Below are 23,940 nucleotides of genomic sequence, written 5' to 3' on the forward strand. Positions count from 1 at the left end.
AACCTGCAATGGCCCGGGAACCGGTACTTTTCAAACAGAGTATAGTACCGTTTTAGATTCATTAGTACCGCGATACCATACTACCATAGAACGCTAGTACCTGAATAGAATGATGCATTCTGGGAAACAAGGTATGTTTTTCAGCATTTTCCGTAACTTATAGTTGAGTTGTACAAGATGCTTTTATTCTGAAAACATTCTCCGACATTTCAACGACCCTCTGGAGTTCGACTATCTGTTTCAAGTAGAAGCCCCGGCCGGACCCGGCGGACTAGTCTCTCTTCCGGCGCATCACAAGGTGCACCAGACCCGGCACCAGCGTCACAAGGTGCACCAGACCCGGCACCAGCGCCATCACTATCTGAGGAACCAGGGCGAACTTGACGAAGACCAGCGAGTAGAAGAGCGCCGGCGGTCGCACGGGTGTGGGCAGGCGGTGGACCAGGTACAAGCCGGCGGAGGACAGGGCCAGGGACAAGGCCCGCCAGGTCCGGGGCAGAGACCAGCCGCCGGGCTTCCAGTACTCGGCCAGGCCCAGGCCCAGGAGGGTCCCGCAGTCCCGGGTCAGAGACGTGAAGGAGGACATGTCGGGGCGGACCCAGTCGGCACGCTGGCACCACTTGTGAGCCAAACTTAAAGACCTGTGAGGGGGTGGGGGGGAGTTGTCTTGATTGGCAAACACCACCAGAGGGTGCTGTTTCTCCCTCCAAGACACTAAGTAGCACTTCCCTTACCAACTTATGTTGGTGCAGCCGGAAATCTACGTATTTCTAGGATGGCACCAAGTTTCTAAGATGGCGCTAAGTAACGAAATACAATTTTATTAAGGTAAAAAGTATGAAATTAGCGAAAATATTAGCATAAAATATTAGCAGAGTAAAGTTAGCATTTTAATGTTACCATGTAAACAGCGATCATATTTCTAGGATGGCACAAAGTAACGAAATCCATGATTATTAGGTTAAAAAGTATGAAATTAGCTCAAATATTAGCATAAAATATTAGCAGAGTAAAGTTAGCATAATAATAATGTTACCATGTAAACTAGTAAACAGCGATCATATTTCTAGGATGGCACCAAGTTTCTAAGATGGCGCTAAGTAACGAAATCCGTTATTATTAAGGTAAAAAGTGTGAAATTAGCGAAAATATTAGCATAAAATATTAGCAGAGTAATGTTAGCATGTTAATGTTACCATGTAAACAAGTAAACAGCTAGCATGTTTCTAAGATGGCACAAAGTAACAAAATACATGATTATTAGGTTAAAAAGTATGAAATTAGCGAAAATATTAGCATAGAATATTAGCAGAGTAAAGTTAGCATTTTAATGTTACCATGTAAACAGCGATCATATTTCTAGGATGGCAGAAAGTAACGAAATACAATTTTATTAAGGTAAAAAGTATGAAATTAGCGAAAATATTAGCATAAAATATTAGCAGAGTAAAGTTAGCATTTTAATGTTACCATGTAAACAGCGATCATATTTCTAGGATGGCACAAAGTAACGAAATCCATGATTATTAGGTTAAAAAGTATGAAATTAGCTCAAATATTAGCATAAAATATTAGCAGAGTAAAGTTAGCATAATAATAATGTTACCATGTAAACTAGTAAACAGCTAGCATGTTTCCAAGATAGCGCTAAGTAACAAAACCCGTTAATATTAAGTAAAAAAAATACAAAATTAGCGAAAATATTAGCATTAAAATGTTAGCAGAATAATGTTAGCATGTAAACTAGTAAACAGCTAGCATGTTTCCAAGATGGCGCTAAGTAACAAAACCCGTTAATATTAAGTAAAAAAAATACAAAATTAGCGAAAATATTAGCATTAAAATGTTAGCAGAATAATGTTAGCATGTAAACTAGTAAACAGCTAGCATGTTTCCAAGATGGCGCTAAGTAACAAAACCCGTTAATATTAAGTAAAAAAAAATACAAAATTAGCGAAAATATTAGCATTAAAATGTTAGCAGAATAATGTTAGCATGTAAACTAGTAAACAGCTAGCATGTTTCCAAGATGGCGCTAAGTAACAAAACCCGTTAATATTAAGTAAAAAAAATACAAAATTAGCGAAAATATTAGCATTAAAATGTTAGCAGAATAATGTTAGCATGTAAACTAGTAAACAGCTAGCATGTTTCCAAGATGGCGCTAAGTAACGAAACCCGTTAATATTAAGTAAAAAAAATACAAAATTAGCGAAAATATTAGCATTAAAATGTTAGCAGAATAATGTTAGCATGTAAACTAGTAAACAGCTAGCATGTTTCCAAGATGGCGCTAAGTAATGAAACCCGTTGATATTAAGTAAAAAAAATACAAAATTAGCGAAAATATTAGCATTAAAATGTTAGCAGAATAATGTTAGCATGTAAACAAGTCAACAGCGAGCATATTTCTAGGATGGCGCTAAGTAACGAAATCCGTTATTATTAAGGTAAAAGGAATGAAATTAGCGAAAATTTTAGCATAGAATATTAGCAGAGTAAAGTTAGCATTTTAATGTTACCATGTAAACAGCGATCATATTTCTAGGACGGCACAAAGTAACAAAATACATGATTATTAGGTTAAAAAGTATGAAATTAGCGAAAATATTAGCATAAAATATTAGCAGAGTAAAGTTAGCATTTTAATGTTACCATGTAAACCGCGATCATATTTCTAGGATGGCACAAAGTAACAAAATACATGATTATTAGGTGAAAAAGTATGAAAATAGCGAAAATATTAGCATAAAATATTAGCAGAGTAAAGTTAGCATGTTAATGTTGCCATGTAAACAAGTAAACAGCTAGCATGTTTCCAAGATGGCGCTAAGTAACGAAACCCGTTAATATTAAGTAAAAAAAATACAAAATTAGCGAAAATATTAGCATTAAAATGTTAGCAGAATAATGTTAGCATGTAAACTAGTAAACAGCTAGCATGTTTCCAAGATGGCGCTAAGTAACAAAATACATGATTATTAGGTTAAAAAGTATGAAATTTGCTAAAATGTTTGCATAAAATATTAGCAGAATATTGTTAGCATGTTAATGTTAGCATGCTAAAAACAAGGGAAAAAAACCAAAGGATTTAAATGGTAGCAAGTAGTAGTTATGTTATATTTTTGTAACACTTTTGGAAATGCTTCCATTATTATTATATGGCAATATATCATTAAATATTGTCAAACAATATGACAATATATCATTAATAATAATAATAATAATAGATTTTATTTGTAAAAAAGCACTTTACATTGAGCAAACAACCTCAAAGTGCTACAGTGTATTAAAAAAAATACATAAAAAGATAACAAAAATAAATAAAAACTAGAACTAGCATGTATCTTTTAAAAAGAATGTTTTTTAAGCCTTTTTTAAAAGCATCCACAGTCTGTGGCGCCCTCAGGTGGTCAGGGAGAGCATTCCACAGACTGGGATATACATTGTATACATATAAGTATATTTATACTAGCTAATTTCCTACTATTTAACCTAATAATCATGTGTTTCGTTACTTTGTGCCATCATAAAAATATGCCTGCTGTTAACTTGTTTACGTGCTAACATTTATTCTGCTAACATTCTATGCTAAAATTTTCGCTAAGTTCATACTTTTTCCACTTAATAAAATTGGATTTCCTTACTTAGCGCCATCTTAGAAACTTGGTGGCATCCTAAAAATATGCCCGCTGTTCACTTGTTTACATGCTAACATTAACATGCTAACATTATTCTGCTAACATTTTATGCAAACATTTTTGCTAATTTTGTATTTTTTTTAACTTAATATTAACGGGTTTCGTTACTTAGCGCCATCTTAGAAACATGCTAGCTGTTTACTTGTTTACATGGCAACATTAACATGCTAACATTACTCTGCTAATATTTCATGCTAATATTTTCGCTAATTTCATACTTTTTACCTTAATAATAACGGATTTCGTTACTTAGCGGCATCTTAGAAACTCGGTGGCATCCTAGAAATATGCTCGCTGCTTACGAGTTTACGTGGTAACGTTATTATTATGCTAACTTTACTCTGCTAATATTCTATGCTAATATTTGAGCTAATTTCCTACTTTTCAACCTAATAATCATGGATTTCGTTACTTTGTGCCATCCTAGAAATATGATCGCTGTTTACATGGTAACATTAAAATGCTAACTTTACTCTGCTAATATTCTATGCTAATATTTGAGCTAATGTCATACTTTTTAACCTAATAATCATGGATTTCGTTACTTTGTGCCATCCTAGAAATATGATCGCTGTTTACATGGTAACATTAAAATGCTAACTTTACGCTGCTAATATTTTATGCTAATATTTGAGCTAATTTCGTACTTTTTAACCTAATAATCATGGATTTTGTTACTTTCTGCAATTTTTGAAATATGCTTGCTGATTACATGTAACATTAGCATGCTAACAATTGCTAATTTCGTACTTTTTAACCTATTATCCTGGATTTCCTTACTTTGTGCGATCCCAGAAAACATTAACATGCTAACATTACTCAGCTAATATTTGAGCTAATTTCATACTTTTTAACCTATTAAGCCTGCATTTCGTTACTTGGCGCCATCCTAAAAATATGCCCGCTGCTCACTTGTTTACATGCTAACATTAACATGCTAACAATATTCTGCAAATATTTTTGCTAATTTTGTATTTTTTTTAACTTAATATTAACGGGTTTCGTTACTTAGCGCCATCTTAGAAACATGCTAGCTGTTTACTTGTTTACATGGTAACATTAACATGCTAACATTACTCTGCTAATATTTCATGCTAATATTTTCGCTAATTTCATACTTTTTACCTTAATAAAATTGGATTTCCTTACTTAGCGCCATCTTAGAAACTTGGTGGCATCCTAGAAATATGCTCGCTGTTTACTAGTTTACGTGGTAACGTTATTATTATGCTAACTTTACTCTGCTTATATTCCATGCTAATATTTGAGCTAATTTCATACTTTTTAACCTAATAATCATGGATTTCGTTACTTTCTGCCATCCTAGAAATATGATCGCTGTTTACATGGTAACATTAAAATGCTAACTTTACGCTGCTAATATTTTATGCTAATATTTGAGCTAAATTCATACTTTTTTAACCTAATAATCATGGATTTCGTTACTTTCTGCCATCCTAGAATTATGATCGCTGTTTACATGGTAACATTAAAATGCTAACTTTACGCTGCTAATATTCTATGCTAATATTTTCGCTAATTTCACACTTTTTACCTTAATAATCATGGATTTCGTTACTTTCTGCCATCCTAGAAATATGATCGCTGTTTACATGGTAACATTAAAATGCTAACTTTACGCTGCTAATATTTTATGCTAATATTTGAGCTAATTTCATACTTTTTAACCTAATAATCATGGATTTCGTTACTTTCTGCCATCCTACAAATATGATCGCTGTTTACATGGTAACATTAAAATGCTAACTTTACGCCGCTAATATTTATGCTAATATTTGAGCTAATTTCATACTTTTTAACCTAATAATCATGTATTTCGTTACTTTCCGCCATCCTAGAAATATGATCGCTGTTTACATGGTAACATTAAAATGCTAACTTTACGTTGCTAGTATTTTATGCTAATATTTGAGCTAATTTCCTACTTTTTAACCTAATAATCATGGATTTCGTTACTTTCTGCCATCCTGGAAATATAATCGCTGTTTACATGGTAACATTAAAATGCTAACTTTACGCTGCTAATATTTTATGCTAACATTTGAGCTAATTTCATACTTTTTAACCTAATAATCATGTATTTCGTCACTTTCTGCCATCCTAGAAATATGATCGCTGTTTACATGGCAACATTAAAATGCTAACTTTACGCCGCTAATATTTTATGCTAATATTTGAGCTAATTTCCTACTTTTTAACCTAATAATCATGTATTTCGTTACTTTCTGCCATCCTAGAAATATGATCGCTGTTTACATGGCAACATTAAAATGCTAACTTTACGCCGCTAATATTTCATGCTAATATTTGAGCTAATTTCATACTTTTTAACCTAATAATCATGGATTTCGTTACTTTCTGCCATCCTAGAAATATGATCGCTGTTTACATGGTAACATTAAAATGCTACCTTTACGCTGCTAATATGTTATGCTAATATTTGAGCTAATTTCATACTTTTTAACCTAATAATCATGGATTTCGTTACTTTCTGCCATCCTAGAAATATGATCGCTGTTTACATGGTAACATTAAAATGCTAACTTTACGCTGCTAATATTTTATGCTAATATTTGAGCTAATTTCATACTTTTTAACCTAATAATCATGGATTTCGTTACTTTGTGCCATCCTAGAATATGATCGCTGTTTACATGGTAACATTAAAATGCTAACTTTACGCTGCTAATATTTTATGCTAATATTTGAGCTAATTTCATACTTTTTTAACCTAATAATCATGGATTTCGTTACTTTCTGCCATCCTAGAAATATGATCGCTGTTTACATGGTAACATTAAAATGCTAACTTTACGCCGCTAATATTTTATGCTAATATTTTATGCTAATATTTGAGCTAATTTCATACTTTTTTAACCTAATAATCATGTATTTCGTTACTTTCTGCCATCCTAGAAATATGATCGCTGTTTACATGGTAACATTAAAATGCTAACTTTACGCTGCTAATATTTTATGCTAATATTTGAGCTAATTTCCTACTTTTTAACCTAATAATCATGGATTTTGTTACTTTCTGCCATCCTAGAAATATGATCGCTGTTTACATGGTAACATTAAAATGCTAACTTTACGCTGCTAATATTCTATGCTAATATTTTCGCTAATTTCACACTTTTTACCTTAATAATCATGGATTTCGTTACTTTCTGCCATCCTAGAAATATGATCGCTGTTTACATGGTAACATTAAAATGCTAACTTTACGCTGCTAATATTTTATGCTAATATTTGAGCTAATTTCATACTTTTTAACCTAATAATCATGGATTTCGTTACTTTCTGCCATCCTACAAATATGATCGCTGTTTACATGGTAACATTAAAATGCTAACTTTACGCCGCTAATATTTATGCTAATATTTGAGCTAATTTCATACTTTTTAACCTAATAATCATGTATTTCGTTACTTTCCGCCATCCTAGAAATATGATCGCTGTTTACATGGTAACATTAAAATGCTAACTTTACGTTGCTAGTATTTTATGCTAATATTTGAGCTAATTTCCTACTTTTTAACCTAATAATCATGGATTTCGTTACTTTCTGCCATCCTGGAAATATAATCGCTGTTTACATGGTAACATTAAAATGCTAACTTTACGCTGCTAATATTTTATGCTAACATTTGAGCTAATTTCATACTTTTTAACCTAATAATCATGTATTTCGTCACTTTCTGCCATCCTAGAAATATGATCGCTGTTTACATGGCAACATTAAAATGCTAACTTTACGCCGCTAATATTTTATGCTAATATTTGAGCTAATTTCCTACTTTTTAACCTAATAATCATGTATTTCGTTACTTTCTGCCATCCTAGAAATATGATCGCTGTTTACATGGCAACATTAAAATGCTAACTTTACGCCGCTAATATTTCATGCTAATATTTGAGCTAATTTCATACTTTTTAACCTAATAATCATGGATTTCGTTACTTTCTGCCATCCTAGAAATATGATCGCTGTTTACATGGTAACATTAAAATGCTACCTTTACGCTGCTAATATGTTATGCTAATATTTGAGCTAATTTCATACTTTTTAACCTAATAATCATGGATTTCGTTACTTTCTGCCATCCTAGAAATATGATCGCTGTTTACATGGTAACATTAAAATGCTACCTTTACGCTGCTAATATGTTATGCTAATATTTGAGCTAATTTCATACTTTTTAACCTAATAATCATGGATTTCGTTACTTTGTGCCATCCTAGAATATGATCGCTGTTTACATGGTAACATTAAAATGCTAACTTTACGCTGCTAATATTTTATGCTAATATTTGAGCTAATTTCATACTTTTTTAACCTAATAATCATGGATTTCGTTACTTTCTGCCATCCTAGAAATATGATCGCTGTTTACATGGTAACATTAAAATGCTAACTTTACGCCGCTAATATTTTATGCTAATATTTTATGCTAATATTTGAGCTAATTTCATACTTTTTTAACCTAATAATCATGTATTTCGTTACTTTCTGCCATCCTAGAAATATGATCGCTGTTTACATGGTAACATTAAAATGCTAACTTTACGCTGCTAATATTTTATGCTAATATTTGAGCTAATTTCCTACTTTTTAACCTAATAATCATTGATTTTGTTACTTTCTGCCATTCTTGAAATATGCTTGCTGATTACATGCTAACATTAGCATGCTAACAATTGCTAATTTCGTACTTTTTCACCTATTAATCCTGGATTTCGATACTTGGCGCCACTTTATCAGGTTCTCAATGGGATTTAAATTTAGGGGGGGCGCGCCGGCTTCTGGCCACGCTGCTACTCACCAGGAGAGGTCGACCCCCATCTGCTGCAGACCGGCGTACAGCATCAGGGCGCCGCCCATCAAAGCGGCGCTGAGGCTGACGAAGAAAAAGAGGCGTCGGCCTTCTGGCACCCTGCGGTTCAGAAGGCTCCCCACCAAAAGACCTCGGGGGGGCGGGGCAAACATTAGACACCGTTAAGCTTTATTTGAACTTGCTTGAGGAAGTGTTTGACTTCCTTCTAGATCAATAGGGAGTTCTAGATCAATAGGGAGTGGTGCAAAGAGCCCCCGGGGGGTGGGCTTTACCTACGAGGGCCCCAGAGAGCACCTGGTGCGGGAAGTGGGCCAGAAGGAAGACTCTGGAAAGGCAGACGGCGAGCAGGAAGGCGGCATAGAGCAGGTAAGGAGCCCGGGTCAGAGGCCAGCTGCAACACAAAGAGGAGACTAGAGCACTCGGACTGGTTAGCTCCAAGGTGTCAGACAGCGCCACCTGCGGGTACGGCGGGACAGGAAGGAGGCCAGCGAGGACGCCACCACCCACCCCACTGCCGCCGTCGCCATGGCGTGCCCCGAGGGACTTCCTGGAATGAAACCACGTCCACATTTAAGAAAGGAGAGGGCGGAGTGGAGTTGGGGAAACTTCTCACCGGCGCCATTTTCACAGGTGGCCGAGAACTGCTGGACTTGGGGCTGCTCGGCCAGGAAGACTCGGGACTCGCCGATCCACCAATACGGCCTTTCTCCGAACATCACCCTGCAAACGGCCATTGTGGTATCCATGACAACGCTGTCGTGCGTCACAGTGTGCACATGCTGTATGTACAGGAGGAGAGGAGACACCAAAGTGCTCTAAAGGCCCGCCTCCCTTTTTCAGAAAACTATTCAAAAAGAAACATGACAAAGTGCAATAAAAGAGCAAATGGGTAAAATGTAACAAGAACACTCTAATAACACAAAACTAATTATGTGACCAAGTAAGTTACTGTGATTAATCATGATTAATCCAAATTCAAGTGTGATTAATCTGATTTTTTTTTTTTTTTATCTTAAATGTTTTTCTATAACATTCTGGTAATAATTTAGAATTTATTTTAAAAATTTGGGTCTTTTTCTTAGGTTAAATACAAATTATGTAAGCAAGTAATTTACTGTGATTAATCATGATTAATCCAAATTCAAGTGTGATTAATCTGATTTTTTTATTTTTTTAATCTTAAATGTTTTTCTATAACATTCTGGTAATAATTTAGCATTTATTTTAAAAATGTGGGTCTTTTTCTTAGGTTAAATAAAAATCATGTAAGAAAGTAATTTACTGTGATTAATCATGATTAATCCAAATTCAAGTGTGATTAATCTGATTTTTTTTTTTAAATCTTAACAAATGTATTTCTATAACATTCTGGTAATAACTTAGCATTTATTTTAAAAATTGGGGTCTTTTTCTTAGGTTGAATAAAAATTATGCAAGCAAGTAATTTACTGTGATTAATCATGATTAATCCAACTTCAAGTGTGATTAATCAGATTTTTTTTTTTAACTTAAAAATGTGCGTTTGTTTTTAATATTAGGGTCTTTTTTAGGTTAAATAAAATGATGTAAGCAAGTAATTTACTGTGATTAATCATGATTAATCTAAATTCAAGTGTGATTAATCTGATTTTTTTTTAACTTAAAAATGTGCATTTGTTTTTAATATTAGGGTCTTTTTGTAGGTTAAATAGAATTATGTAAGCAAGTAATTTACTGTGATTAATCATGATTAATCCAAATTCAAGTGTGATTAATCTGATTGGTTTTTTTTTAATCTTAACAAATGTTTTTCTATAACATTCTGGTAATAATTTAGAATTTATTTTAAATATTGGGGTCTTATTCTTAGGTTAAATAAAAATAATGTAAGCAAGTAATTTACTGTGATTAATCATGATTAATCCAAATTCAAGTGTGATTAATCAGATTTTTTTTTTAATTTAAAAATGTGCATTTGTTTTCAATATTAGGGTCTTTTTTTAGGTTAAATAAAATTATGTAAGCAAGAAATTTACTGTGATTAATCATGATTAATCCAAATTCAAGTGTGATTAATCAGATTTTTTTTTAAACTTAAAAATGTGCATTTGTTTTTAATATTAGGGTCTTTTTTTAGGTTAAATAAAAATTATGTAAGCAAGTAATTTACTGTGATTAATCATGATTAATCCAACTTCAAGTGTGATTAATCAGTTGTTTTTTTTTAACTTAAAAATGTGCGTTTGTTTTTAATATTAGGGTCTTTTTTTAGGTTAAATAAAATTATGTAAGCAAGTAATTTACTGTGATTAATCATGATTAATCCAACTTCAAGTGTGATTAATCAGTTGTTTTTTTTTAACTTAAAAATGTGCGTTTGTTTTTAATATTAGGGTCTTTTTTTAGGTTAAATAAAATTATGTAAGCAAGTAATTTACTGTGATTAATCATGATTAATCTAAATTCAAGTGTGATTAATCAGGTGTTTTTTTTAAACTTGAAAATGTGCATTTGTTTTTAATATTAGGGTCTTTTTTTAGGTTAAATAAAATTATGTAAGCAAGAAATTTAATGTGATTAATCATGATTAATCCAAATTCAAGTGTGATTAATCTGATTTTTTTTTTATTTCAATCAATCAATCAATCAATCAATGTTTATTTATATAGCCCTAAATCACAAGTGTCTCAAAGGGCTGTACAAGCCACAACGACATCCTCGGTACAGAGCCCACATACGGGCAAGGAAAAACTCACCCCAGTGGGACGTCGGTGAATGACTATGAGAAACCTTGGAGAGGACCGCATATGTGGGTAACCCCCCCCCTCTAGGGGAGACCGAAAGCAACGGATGTCGAGTGGGTCTGACATAACATTGTGAAAGTCCAGTCCACAGTGGATCCAACACATCAGCGGGAGTCCAGTCCACAGCGGGGCCAACAGGAAACCATCCCGAGCGGAGACGGGTCAGCAGCGCAGAGATGTCCCCAACCGATGCACAGGCTAGTGGTCCACCCGGGGTCCCGACTCTGGACAGCCAGCACTTCATCCATGGCCACCGGACCTATGCAACTCCCCCTCGCAAGGGACAGGGGAGAAGAGGAGAGAAGAAAAGAAACGGCAGATCAACTGGTCTAAAAAAGGGGGGGTCTATTTAAAGGCTAGATTATACAAATGAGTTTTAAGATGGGACTTAAATGCTTCTACTGAGGTAGCATCTCTAACTGTTACCGGGAGGGCATTCCAGAGTACTGGAGCCCGAATAGAAAACGCTCTATAGCCCGCAGACTTTTTTTTGGCTCTGGGAATCACTAATAAGCCGGAGTTCTTTGAACGCAGATTTCTTGTCGGGACATATGGTACAATACAATCGGCGAGATAGGCTGGAGCTAAACCGTGTAATATTTTATACGTAAGTAGTAAAACCTTAAAGTCGCATCTTAAGTGCACAGTAATCTTAACAAATGTTTTTCTATAACATTCTGGTAATAATTTAGAATTTATTTTAAATATTGGGGTCTTATTCTTAGGTTAAATAAAAATAATGTAAGCAAGTAATTTACTGTGATTAATCATGATTAATCCAAATTCAAGTGTGATTAATCAGATTTTTTTTTTTAATTTAAAAATGTGCATTTGTTTTTAATATTAGGGTCTTTTTTTAGGTTAAATAAAATTATGTAAGCAAGAAATTTACTGTGATTAATCATGATTAATCCAAATTCAAGTGTGATTAATCAGATTTTTTTTAAACTTAAAAATGTGCATTTGTTTTTAATATTAGGGTCTTTTTTTAGGTTAAATAAAAATTATGTAAGCAAGTAATTTACTGTGATTAATCATGATTAATCCAAATTCAAGTGTGATTAATCAGATTTTTTTTTAACATAAAAATGTGCATTTGTTTTTAATATTAGGGTCTTTTTTTAGGTTAAATAAAATTATGTAAGCAAGTAATTTACTGTGATTAATCATGATTAGTCAAAATTCAAGTGTGATTAATCAGATTTTTTTTTTAATTTAAAAATGTGCATTTGTTTTTAATATTAGGGTCTTTTTTTAGGTTAAATAAAATTATGTAAGCAAGAAATTTACTGTGATTAATCATGATTAATCCAAATTCAAGTGTGATTAATCAGATTTTTTTTTTAACTTAAAAATGTGCATTTGTTTTTAATATTAGGGTCTTTTTTTAGGTTAAATAAAAATTATGTAAGCAAGTAATTTACTGTGATTAATCATGATTAATCCAAATTCAAGTGTGATTAATCATATTTTTTTTAACATAAAAATGTGCATTTGTTTTTAATATTAGGGTCTTTTTTTAGGTTAAATAAAAATATGTAAGCAAGTAATTTACTGTGATTAATCATGATTAATCCAAATTCAAGTGTGATTAATCTGATTATTTTTTTTTTTAATCTTAACAAATGTTTTTCTATAACATTCTGGTAATAACTTTGTATTTATTTTAAATATTGGGGTCTTTTTCTTAGGTTAAATAAAAATTATGTAAGCAAGTAATTTACTGTGATTAATCATGATTAATCTAAATTCAAGTGTGATTAATCAGATTTTTTTTTAACTTAAATATGTGCATTTGTTTTTAATATTAGGGTATTTTTTAGGTTAAATAAAATTATGTAAGCAAGTAATTTACTGTGATTAATCATGATTAATCCAAATTCAAGTGTGATTAATCAGATTTTTTTTTTACTTAAAAATTTGCATTTGTTTTTAATATTAGGGTCTTTTTTTAGGTTAAATAAAATTATGTAAGCAAGTAATTTACTGTGATTAATCATGATTAATCCAAATTCAAGTGTGATTAATCAGATTTTTTTTTTAACTTAAAAATGTGCATTTGTTTTTAATATTAGGGTCTTTTTTTAGGTTAAATAAAATTATGTAAGCAAGTAATTTACTGTGATTAATCATGATTAATCCAAATTCAAGTGTGATTAATCAGATTTTTTTTTATTTAAATCTTAACAAATGTTTTTCTATAACATTCTGGTAATAACTTAGCATTTATTTTAAATATAGGGGTCTTTTTCTTAGGTTAAATAAAAATTATGTAAGCAAGTAATTTACTGTGATTAATCATGATTAATACAAATTCAAGTGTGATTAATCAGATTTTTTTTTTAAACTTAAAAATGTGCATTTGTTTTTAATATTAGGGTCTTTTTTTAGGTTAAATAAAATTATGCAAGCAAGTAATTTACTGTGATTAATCATGATTAATCCAAATTCAAGTGTGATTAATCAGATTTTTTTTAAACTTAAAAATGTGCATTTGTTTTTAACATTCTGGTAATAACTTAGCATTTATTTTAAATATTAGGGTCTTTTTCTTAGGTTAAATAAAAATTATGTAAGCAAGTAATTTACTGTGATTAATCATGATTAATGCAAATTCAAGTGTGATTAATCAGATTATTTTTTTTAACTTAAAAATGTGCATTTGTTTTTAATATTAGGGTCTTTTTTTAGGTTAAATAAAATTATGCAAGCAAGTAATTTACTGTGATTAATCATGATTATTGTTTTTAATATTAGGGTCTTTTTTTTAGGTTAAATAAAATTATGTAAGCAAGTAATTTACTGTGATTAATCATGATTAATCCAAATTCAAGTGTGATTAATCAGATTTTTTTTTTTTTTAAATCTTAACAAATGTTTTTCTATAACATTCTGGTAATAACTTAGCATTTATTTTAAATATTGGGGTCTTTTTCTTAGGTTAAATAAAAATTATGTAAGCAAGTAATTTACTGTGATTAATCATGATTAATGCAAATTCAAGTGTGATTAATCAGATTATTTTTTTTTAACTTAAAAATGTGCATTTGTTTTTAATATTAGGGTCTTTTTTTAGGTTAAATAAAATTATGCAAGCAAGTAATTTACTGTGATTAATCATGATTAATCCAAATTCAAGTGTGATTAATCAGATTTTTTTTTAACTTAAAAATGTGCATTTGTTTTTAACATTCTGGTAATAACTTAGCATTTATTTTAAATATTAGGGTCTTTTTCTTAGGTTAAATAAAAATTATGTAAGCAAGTAACTTACTGTGATTAATCATGATTAATGCAAATTCAAGTGTGATCAATCAGATTTTTTTTTTTAACTTAAAAATGTGCATTTGTTTTTAATATTAGGGTCTTTTTTTAGGTTAAATAAAATTATGCTAGCAAGTAATTTACTGTGATTAATCATGATTAGTCCAAATTCAAGTGTGATTAATCAGGTTTTTTTTTTTTAATCTTAACAAATGTTTTTTTATAACATTCTGGTAATAATTTAGAATTTATTTTAAATATTGGGGTCTTTTTCTTAGGTTAAATAAAAATTATGTAAGCAGGTAATTTACTGTGATTAATCATGATTAATCCAAATTCAAGTCTGATTAATCTGATTATTTTTTTTTTAAATCTTAACAAATGTTTTTCTTAGGGATGTCTGATAATGGCTTTTTGCCGGTATCCGATATGCCGATATTGTCCAACTCTTTAATTACCGATACCGATATCAACCGATACCGATATCAACCGATATATACAGTCGTGGAATTAACACATTATTATGCCTAATTTGGACAACCAGGTATGGTGAAGATAAGGTACTTTTTAAAAAAATCTATCAAATAAAATAAGATAAATAAATTAAAAACATTTTCTTGAATAAAAAAGAAAGTACAACAATATAAAAACAGTTACATAGAAACTAGTAATTAATGAAAATTTGTCAAATTAACTGTTAAAGGTTCGTATTATTAGTGGACCAGCAGCACGCACAATCATGTGTGCTTACGGACTGTATCCCTTGCAGACTGTATTGATATATATTGATATATAATGTAGGAACCAGAATATTGATAACAGAAAGAAATGGGGGGAGGGAGGTTTTTTGGGTTGGTGCACTAATTGTAAGTGTATCTTGTGTTTTTTATGTTGATTTAATAAAAAAAATTAAAAAAATAAAAAAACGATACAGATAATAAAAAAACCGATACTGATAATTTCCGATATTACATTTTAACGCATTTATCGGCCGATAATATCGGCAGGCCGAATATTATCGGACATCCCTAGTGAATATTTTTTGTTATGGAGGGCTCAAATTTGGGCCTCAGTTTACGCGCTTATGTTTTAATTTTGTTGAATTTGTTACTCTGCACTAAAAAAATGTATTACTGAACAATTTATTTTCCGTGAATTCCTGTTAGGAAAAAATTAAATACAATTAAAATAGTTTCGCATGAATAAAAAAGTGGGAACTTTTTTTTTTTTTTTTTTTTTTTTTCATGTTTAAATACATATATCAACTCGGAGTAACAAATACCTGAATGACATGTGCGTGTTGCACATCAAACATTCAAAAACAGGCTCGGGCTGTTTTCTTGTTGTCTTTGGCTCGGGCTGGTACAATACACGAACACACACCCAAACTTTAAAGGCCTACTGAAATTTGAATTTTATTTATTTAAACGGGAATAGCAGATCCATTCTATGTGTCATACTTGATCATTTCGTGATATTGCCATATTTTTGCTGAAAGGATTTAGTAGAGAAAATCGACGATAAAGTTCGCAACTTTTGCTCGCTGATAAAAAAAAAGCCTTGCCTGTAGCGGAAGTAGCGTGACGTCACAGGAGCTAGTATTCCTCACAATTCCCCGTTGTTTACAATGGAGCGAGAGAGATTCGGACCGAGAAAGCGACGATTACCCCATTAATTTGAGCGAGGATGAAAGATTCGTGGATGAGGAACGTTACAGTGAAGGACTAGAGAGGCAGTGATGGACGTATCTTTTTTCGCTCTGACCGTAACTTAGGTACAAGCTGGCTCATTGGATTCCACACTCTCCTTTTTTTATGGTAGATCACAGATTTGTATTTTAAACCACCTCGGATACTATATCCTCTTGAAAATGAGAGTCGAGCACGCGAAATAGACATTTAAAGTGACTTTTATCTCCACGACAATACATCGGCGACACACTTAGCTACTGAGCTAACGTGCTAGCATCGTTCTCAAATGAAGATAGAAACAAAATAAATAAACCCCTGACTGGAAGGATAGACAGAAGACCAACAATACTATTAAACCATGTACATGTAACTACACGGTTAAAAATTCTCAGCCTGGTAAGGCTTAACAATGCTGTTGCTAACGACGCTAAGGCTAATTTAGCAACTTAGCAACGGGAACTCACAGAACTATGTACTCTCTCCTTTTTCTATTGTGGATCACGGATTTGTATTTTAAACCACTTCGGATACTATATCCTCTTGAAAATGAGAGTCGAGCACGCGAAATGGACATTTAAAGTGACTTTTATCTCCACGACAATACATCGGTGACACACTTAGCTACTGAGCTAACGTGCTAGCATCGTTCTCAAATGAAGATATAAACAAAATAAATAAACCCCTGACTGGAAGGATAGACAGAAGATCAACAATACTATTAAACCATGTACATGTAACTACACGGTTAAAAATTCTCAGCCTGGTAAGGCTTAACAATGCTGTTGCTAACGACGCTAAGGCTAATTTAGCAACTTAGCAACGGGAACTCACAGAACTATGTACTCTCTCCTTTTTCTATTGTGGATCACGGATTTGTATTTTAAACCACTTCGGATACTATATCCTCTTGAAAATGAGAGTCGAGCACGCGAAATGGACATTTAAAGTGACTTTTATCTCCACGACAATACATCGGTGACACACTTAGCTACTGAGCTAACGTGCTAGCATCGTTCTCAAATGAAGATATAAACAAAATAAATAAACCCCTGACTGGAAGGATAGACAGAAGATCAACAATACTATTAAACCATGTACATGTAACTACACGGTTAAAAATTCTCAGCCTGGTAAGGCTTAACAATGCTGTTGCTAACGACGCTAAGGCTAATTTAGCAACTTAGCAACCGGACCTCACAGAACTATGTACTCTCTCCTTTTTCTATTGTGAATCACGGATTTGTATTTTAAACCACCTCGGATACTATATCCTCTTGAAAATGAGAGTCGAGCACGCGAAATGGACATTTAAAGTGACTTTTATCTCCAAGACAATACATCGGCGAAGCTCTTTAGCTACTGAGCTAACGTGCTAGCATCGTTCTCAAATGAAGATAGAAACAAAAGAAATAAACCCCTGACTGGAAGGATAGACAGAAGAGCAACAATACTATTAAACCATGTACATGTAACTACACGGTTAAAAATTGTCAGCCTGGCAAGGCTTAACAATGCTGTTGCTAACGACGCTAAGGCTAATTTAGCAACTTAGCAACCGGAACTCGTATTGTAGATCACAGATTTGTATTTTAAACCACCTGGGATACTATATCCTCTTGAAAATGAGAGTCGAGCACGCGAAATGGACATTTAAAGTGATTTTTATCTCCAAGACAATACATCGGTGACACACTTAGCTACTGAGCTAACGTGCTAGCATCGTTCTCAAATGCAGACAGAAACAAAATAAATAAACCCCAGACTGGAAGGATAGACAGAAGAGCAACAATACTATTAAACCATGTACATGTAACTACACGGTTAAAAATTCTCAGCCTGGTAAGGCTTAACTATGCTGTTGCTAACGACGCTAAGGCTAATTTAGCAACTTAGCAACTGGACCTCACAGAACTATGATAAAAACATTAGCGCTCCACCTACGCCAGCCAGCCCTCATCTTCCCATCAACACCCGTGCTCACCTGCGTTCCAGCGATCGACGGCGTGACGAAGGACTTCATCCGTGGGTTTGGCGGCAAGCATCAGCTAGGCGTCTTCTATCAGGGTAAGTAGTCCTTGTTGTGTTGCTGTAAGTATTGTACTTAGCCGCTAAGACACCGATCGATCCCACCTACAACGTTCTTCTTTGCAGCCTCCATTGTTCATTAAACACATTGCAAAAGATTCACCAACACAGATGTCCAGAATACTGTGGAATTTTGAGATGAAAACAGAGCTTTTTTGTATTGGATTCAATGGTGTCCGAATACTTCCGTTTAACTATTGACGTCACGCGCATAAATCATATCCAAAGGATACTTTCAACCGGAAGTGTGGCGGGAAATTTAAAATGTCACTTTATAAGTTAACCCGGCCGTATTGGCATGTGTTGCAATGTTAAGATTTCATCATTGATATATAAACTATCAGACTGCGTGGTCGCTAGTAGTGGCTTTCAGTAGGCCTTTAACACCCGTGACGTTTGATTGATTGATTGAGACTTTTATTAGTAGGTTGCACAGTGAAGTACATATTCCGTACAATTGACCACTAAATGGTAACACCCCAATAAGTTTTTCAACTTGTTTAAGTCGGGGTCCACTTAAATTGATTCATGATACAGATATATACTATCATCATCACACAAGTTAATCATCAGAGTATATACATTGAATTAGTTACATTATTTACAATCCGGGGGGTGGGATGAGGAGGGTTTGGTTGATATCAGCACTTCAGTCATCAACAATTGCATCATCATAGAAATGGACTGACTTGGTAGGGTATGTACAGAAAATAGTGGACATAGAGAGAGAAATCAGAAAGCATAAGAACAAGAATAAGTATCTACATTTGATTATTTACAGTTGATCCGGGGAGGTGGGATGTGGAAGGGGGAGGGTGTTAGTTTAGGGTTGAAGTTGCCTGGAGGTGTTGTTTTAGTGCGGTTTTGAATCTGGCGCCCTAGGCAAGATTTTAGGTGGCGCCCCCCCACATCGGCAGTGAAGTGTATATACTCACAAGAAACCGAATAGCTTTGTCTTTGACCTTTTTTTTTTTTACTTAAAGAAAGCAAATTAACAATCAGAATTGTTAACAAGATTAAAAAAAACTATGGATGAATAAATGAATACAAAAAATAAAAAATGAATATATGAAATACAATATTTTTTACATACATAAAAACACAAAATAAAACGTGTCAACAAGTTGCATAAAATAAATTAAAAATACAAACCAGTATGACTTTTACAACTATATTACAAAAAAAGGGGATCCTACAGAGTTCTCTATTTGTGCTTTTTAATATTGCATTAACTAGAATGACTTACAAATGACTGTACACCAGGGAGTACTGTAATTACCTAACGTTACATTATTATTTTCCATAACAATTTAGCCCCCTCCACAATGTTAACCCGACGTTAAAACGGAACTAGCTATTTATTGATTAGGAATTGCCGAATCATGTAACATTAGCTTAATGCTAAAGGTTACTATCACATTCTGTAACAGACAAATAATTTCATGTAGGCTAACGTTACCTACCTGCTACCTCTGTCTTTTTCTCGTTTCTCCTCTTCTTTTCTCTTTTTTCACCTGACAGTTTTGGCCGTTATGACATCTTGTGTTGATTTTTTGATGTGGTGACGTCCAAAAAGAGTCATGATACGGGAAGGGAGGGGGCGTAATGTTGTAACAAATAATATTTCTATTAAATAGGCTTTACTTTGCATTTTAATTAACGTGGGATTATTTTATGTATTTAGAAATAATAGTACCAACTTTTTTAGTTTTTTCCTCCAACATTTGTGGCACTGGCGTGGCGCCCCCTGATGGACGGCGCCCTTGGCATTTGCCTATACGGCCTATGCCACGGGCCAGCCCTGTTGACATGTACTTCGGTATCAGGGAGGTGTAGCGGATTTTATAGACTAGGCTCAGTGCAAGTTGTTTAACTCTGTCCTCCACCCTGAGCCAGCCCACTTTGGAGAAGTGGGTAGGAGTGAGGTGGGATCTGGGGTGGAGGTCTAGAAGTAACCTGACTAGCTTGTTCTGGGATGTTTGGAGTTTATATTTGAGGGTTTTGGAGGTGCTAGGGTACCAGGAGGTGCATGCGTAATCGAAAAAGGGTTGAACGAGAGTTCCCGCTAGAACCCTCATGGTGCTTTTGTCGACCAGACAGGAGATTCTGTAGAGAAATCTCATTCGTTGGTTGACATTTTTGAGCCTCTAGAATGGAACCTAGGTAGGTGACCTCATCTTTCCTGGTGATAACAATGTCACCCACTTTTATAGTGAAGTCACTGACTTTCTTAAAGGCCTACTGAAAGCCACTACTAGCGACCACGCAGTCTGATAGTTTATATATCAATGATGAAATCTTAACATTGCAACACATGCCAATACGGCCGGGTTAACTTATAAAGTGACATTTTAAATTTCCCGCTAAACTTCCGGTTGACAACGTCTTTGTATGATGACGTATGCGCGTGACGTCAATAGTTAAACGGAAGTATTCGGACACCATTGAATACAATACAAAAAAGCTCTGTTTTCATCTCAGAATTCCACAGTACTCTGGACATCTGTGTTGGTGAATCTTTTGCACTTTGTTTAATGAACAATGGAGACAGCAAAGAAGAAAGTTGTAGGTGGGATCGGTGTATTAGCGGCTGGCTGTAGCAACACAACCAGGAGGACTTTGACTTGGATAGCAGACGCGCTAGCCGACGCTAGCTGACGCTAGCTGACGCTAGCCGCCGACCGCACGGATGATCGGGTGAAGTCCTTCGTCCTTCCGTCGATCGCTGGAACGCAGGTGAGCACGGGTGTTGATGAGCAGATGAGGGCTGGCTGGCGTAGGTGGAGCGCTAATGTTTTTAGCATAGCTCTGTGAGGTCCCGTTGCTAAGTTAGCTTCAATGGCGTCGTTAGCAACAGCATTGTTAAGCTTCGCCAGGCTGGAAAGCATTAACCGTGTAGTTACATGTCCATGGTTTAATAGTATTGTTGATTTTCTATCTATCCTTCCAGTCAGGGGTTTATTTCTTTTGTTTCTATCTGCATTTAAGCACGATGCTATCACGTTAGCTCAGTAGCTAAAGTGCTTCACCGATGTATTGTCGTGGAGATAAAAGTCACTGTGAATGTCCATTTCGCGTTCTCGACTCTCATTTTCAAGAGGATATAGTATCCGAAGTGGTTTAAAATACAAATCCGTGATCCACAATAGACAAAGGAGAGAGTGCGGAATCCAATGAGCCAGCTTGTACCTAAGTTACGGTCAGAGCGAAAAAAGATGTGTCCTGCACTGCACGCTAGTCCTTCACTCTAACGTTCCTCATCCACGAATCTTTCATCCTGGCTCAAATTAATGGGGTAATCGTCGCTTTCTCGGTCCGAATCACTCTCGCTGCTGGTGTAAACAATGGGGAAATGTGAGGAGCCCTTCAGCCTGTGACGTCACGCTACTTCCGGTACAGGCTTTTTTTTTATCAGCGACCAAAAGTTGCTACCTTTATCATCGATGTTCTGTACTAAATCCTTACAGAAAAAATATGGCAATATCGCAAAATGATCAAGTATGACACATAGAACTCGTGGGAGACAGCAAGGCATACTTGCTCACAGCCACACAGCTTACACTGACGGTGGTCGTATATAACAACTTTAACACTGTTACGTTACAAATATGCGCCACACTGTGAACCCACACCAAAAAAGAATGACAAATACATTTCTGGAGAACCTCCGCACCGTAACACAACCTAAACACAACACAACAAATACCCAGAATCCCATGCAGCCCTAACTCTCTAACCTCAACCGACGCACGGAGGGAGAGGGGGGGGGGGTGATGTGTGGGGGGGTTTGGTGCTAGCGGGGGCGTATAATGCAGACTGGGAGAGTTAGGGCTGCATGGGATTTTGGGTATTTGTTGTGTTGTGTTTATGTTGTGTTACAGTGTGGATGTTCTCCAGAAATGTATTTGTCATTTTTTTTTTGGTGTGGGTTCACAGTGTGGCGCATATTTGTAACGTAACAGTGTTAAAGTTGTTATTTACGGCCACCGTCAGTGTAAGCTGTGTGGCTGCTGAGCAAGTAAGCTTTGCTGTCACATTCGAGTGCAAGCAGAAGATGCATCCAACATGTGTCCGAACAGGTAAGCTGTTTAAGCAGACTGTAGAGGGCGCTAAAGGCAGTGCCATCACGCCCAAATTTCGGGTGTCTCCCGGGAAAAGTGGGAGGATTGGCAACTATGATACTGTTGAACGCCATTCATGTAAATCTCGCGGGCCGCACCAACTTAAACTGTCATATTAAAGTGCGGGCGCGTGTCTGAGACCCCTGGTTTAAACATAGCACAAAGCAATAAAAAGCTTTGTATACAGTGTTATTTCATTTTACATTTCAAAAGAGTTTTGAGGCTCCCATTGTTTTCTTTCATTTGTGAAAATCGTCAAAATGGCTCTTTGAGTGCTAAAGGTTGCCGACCCTAGACTCTAGGGTTAAATTAAGAAAGGGTTAAACAAAACAAGCTGTGAAGGTGCGCATGCAGAAACATTGGTGAGGGAGGGGCAGAGACACAGAGCGAGAGAGCTAGTGAGTGGAGACAGACATGAAAACAAGAAATGCCGAAAAGTAAATGCAACTTCACGGATGATTTGCGGAAAAAAGTATTTGTGTTTTGGTCCTGGCCGTGACACATGGGAAGCAGAATGCACTGTGTGCAAAGCAGGAACGTGTATATCTGTGGCAAATAAAGATCTACAAGCCCATATCGACACTACAAAGCACAAAACAGCTGTGCAGGGTGAGAGCTCATTTATGACAACCTTTTTCCAAAACACAACATAGAATGTGAGATATAACAGGATAATGCACACATTTGTCATTTGTTTTCAAAATGGGACCCCATTTTGAAAATTCCTAGCGCCAACACTACTGTCAACATAGGAGAAAAAATGCTTTATTTAAATAAATATATTACTTATGAAGCAAGTTCGAGTATCATTGGCAAATTTCCACCTAGTCCCGGCCTTGGCGTGCTGCCCTGCCCGCCTTGGCACGCATATTTGTGTCCTCTTTTTGGCATTTCAGAATATGGTCAGCCTATATACTTTTGACTTATATTTGACATTTTGAACAAAATATGACGTCATACACAAGGTATGGACTAGTAATGAAAGTATAAAAGTGTTCAAACTCACCATTTGAGCGTCAGGTTGAGCCAGTCCGCCAGGGCGCCGACCCACAGCACCGCCACGCCGGCTCGCCGGCTGAAGAAGTCGGCGAGGGGGAAGAGCAGCAGGAAGGCCGCCTTGGGGTTCCCGGCGTGGGTGGCGAACAACCACAGGCCCTCCAAGCTTCCCGTTTCCCGCTGGAGACTCTCCGCCATCCATATTCCCACCGTGTGGATGCGCTCCATCATCCCTGCGTGCGTGTGCGTGTGCGTGTGTGCGTGTAAAAAGACTCACCCCCGCGCCACGTCCACCAGAGGGCGCTCGTCAAATGGCCGACAACAGCAACGTCACGGCCCCGCCATGATGTAACGTAATGTAACGTGTTCATTACAAAGAACTTTGTGGCGGAAATGTAACGGAATGACGGAGCAGAGCGTTTTTTTTTTGTTTTTTTTAA

The 23,940-nt window shown here is 35.0% G+C and overlaps 1 protein-coding gene across 2 annotated transcripts; it reads right to left on the reverse strand.

Annotated features, from left to right (window-relative positions):
• Positions 1-269: 269 nt before the first annotated feature.
• On the reverse strand, positions 270-23,746 carry LOC133656291 (glucose-6-phosphatase 3-like). Of its 2 annotated transcripts, XM_062057296.1 has the most exons (6): positions 23,511-23,746; positions 9,174-9,280; positions 9,017-9,107; positions 8,833-8,951; positions 8,549-8,690; positions 270-641 (listed from the first exon to the last, which is right to left on the reverse strand). In XM_062057296.1, exons 1-6 carry the CDS (start codon positions 23,729-23,731, stop codon positions 272-274), a joined length of 1,050 nt encoding a protein of 349 aa, XP_061913280.1. In that variant the 5' UTR covers positions 23,732-23,746; the 3' UTR covers positions 270-271. The 2 variants fall into 2 exon arrangements, with proteins under 2 accessions (XP_061913280.1, XP_061913282.1); XM_062057298.1 differs by lacking the exons at positions 9,017-9,107; positions 9,174-9,280.
• Between the last annotated feature and the right edge of the window lie 194 nt (positions 23,747-23,940).

Source organism: Entelurus aequoreus, linkage group LG08 (genome assembly GCF_033978785.1).
Source record: "Entelurus aequoreus isolate RoL-2023_Sb linkage group LG08, RoL_Eaeq_v1.1, whole genome shotgun sequence".
Taxonomy (NCBI): Eukaryota; Metazoa; Chordata; class Actinopteri; order Syngnathiformes; family Syngnathidae; genus Entelurus; species Entelurus aequoreus.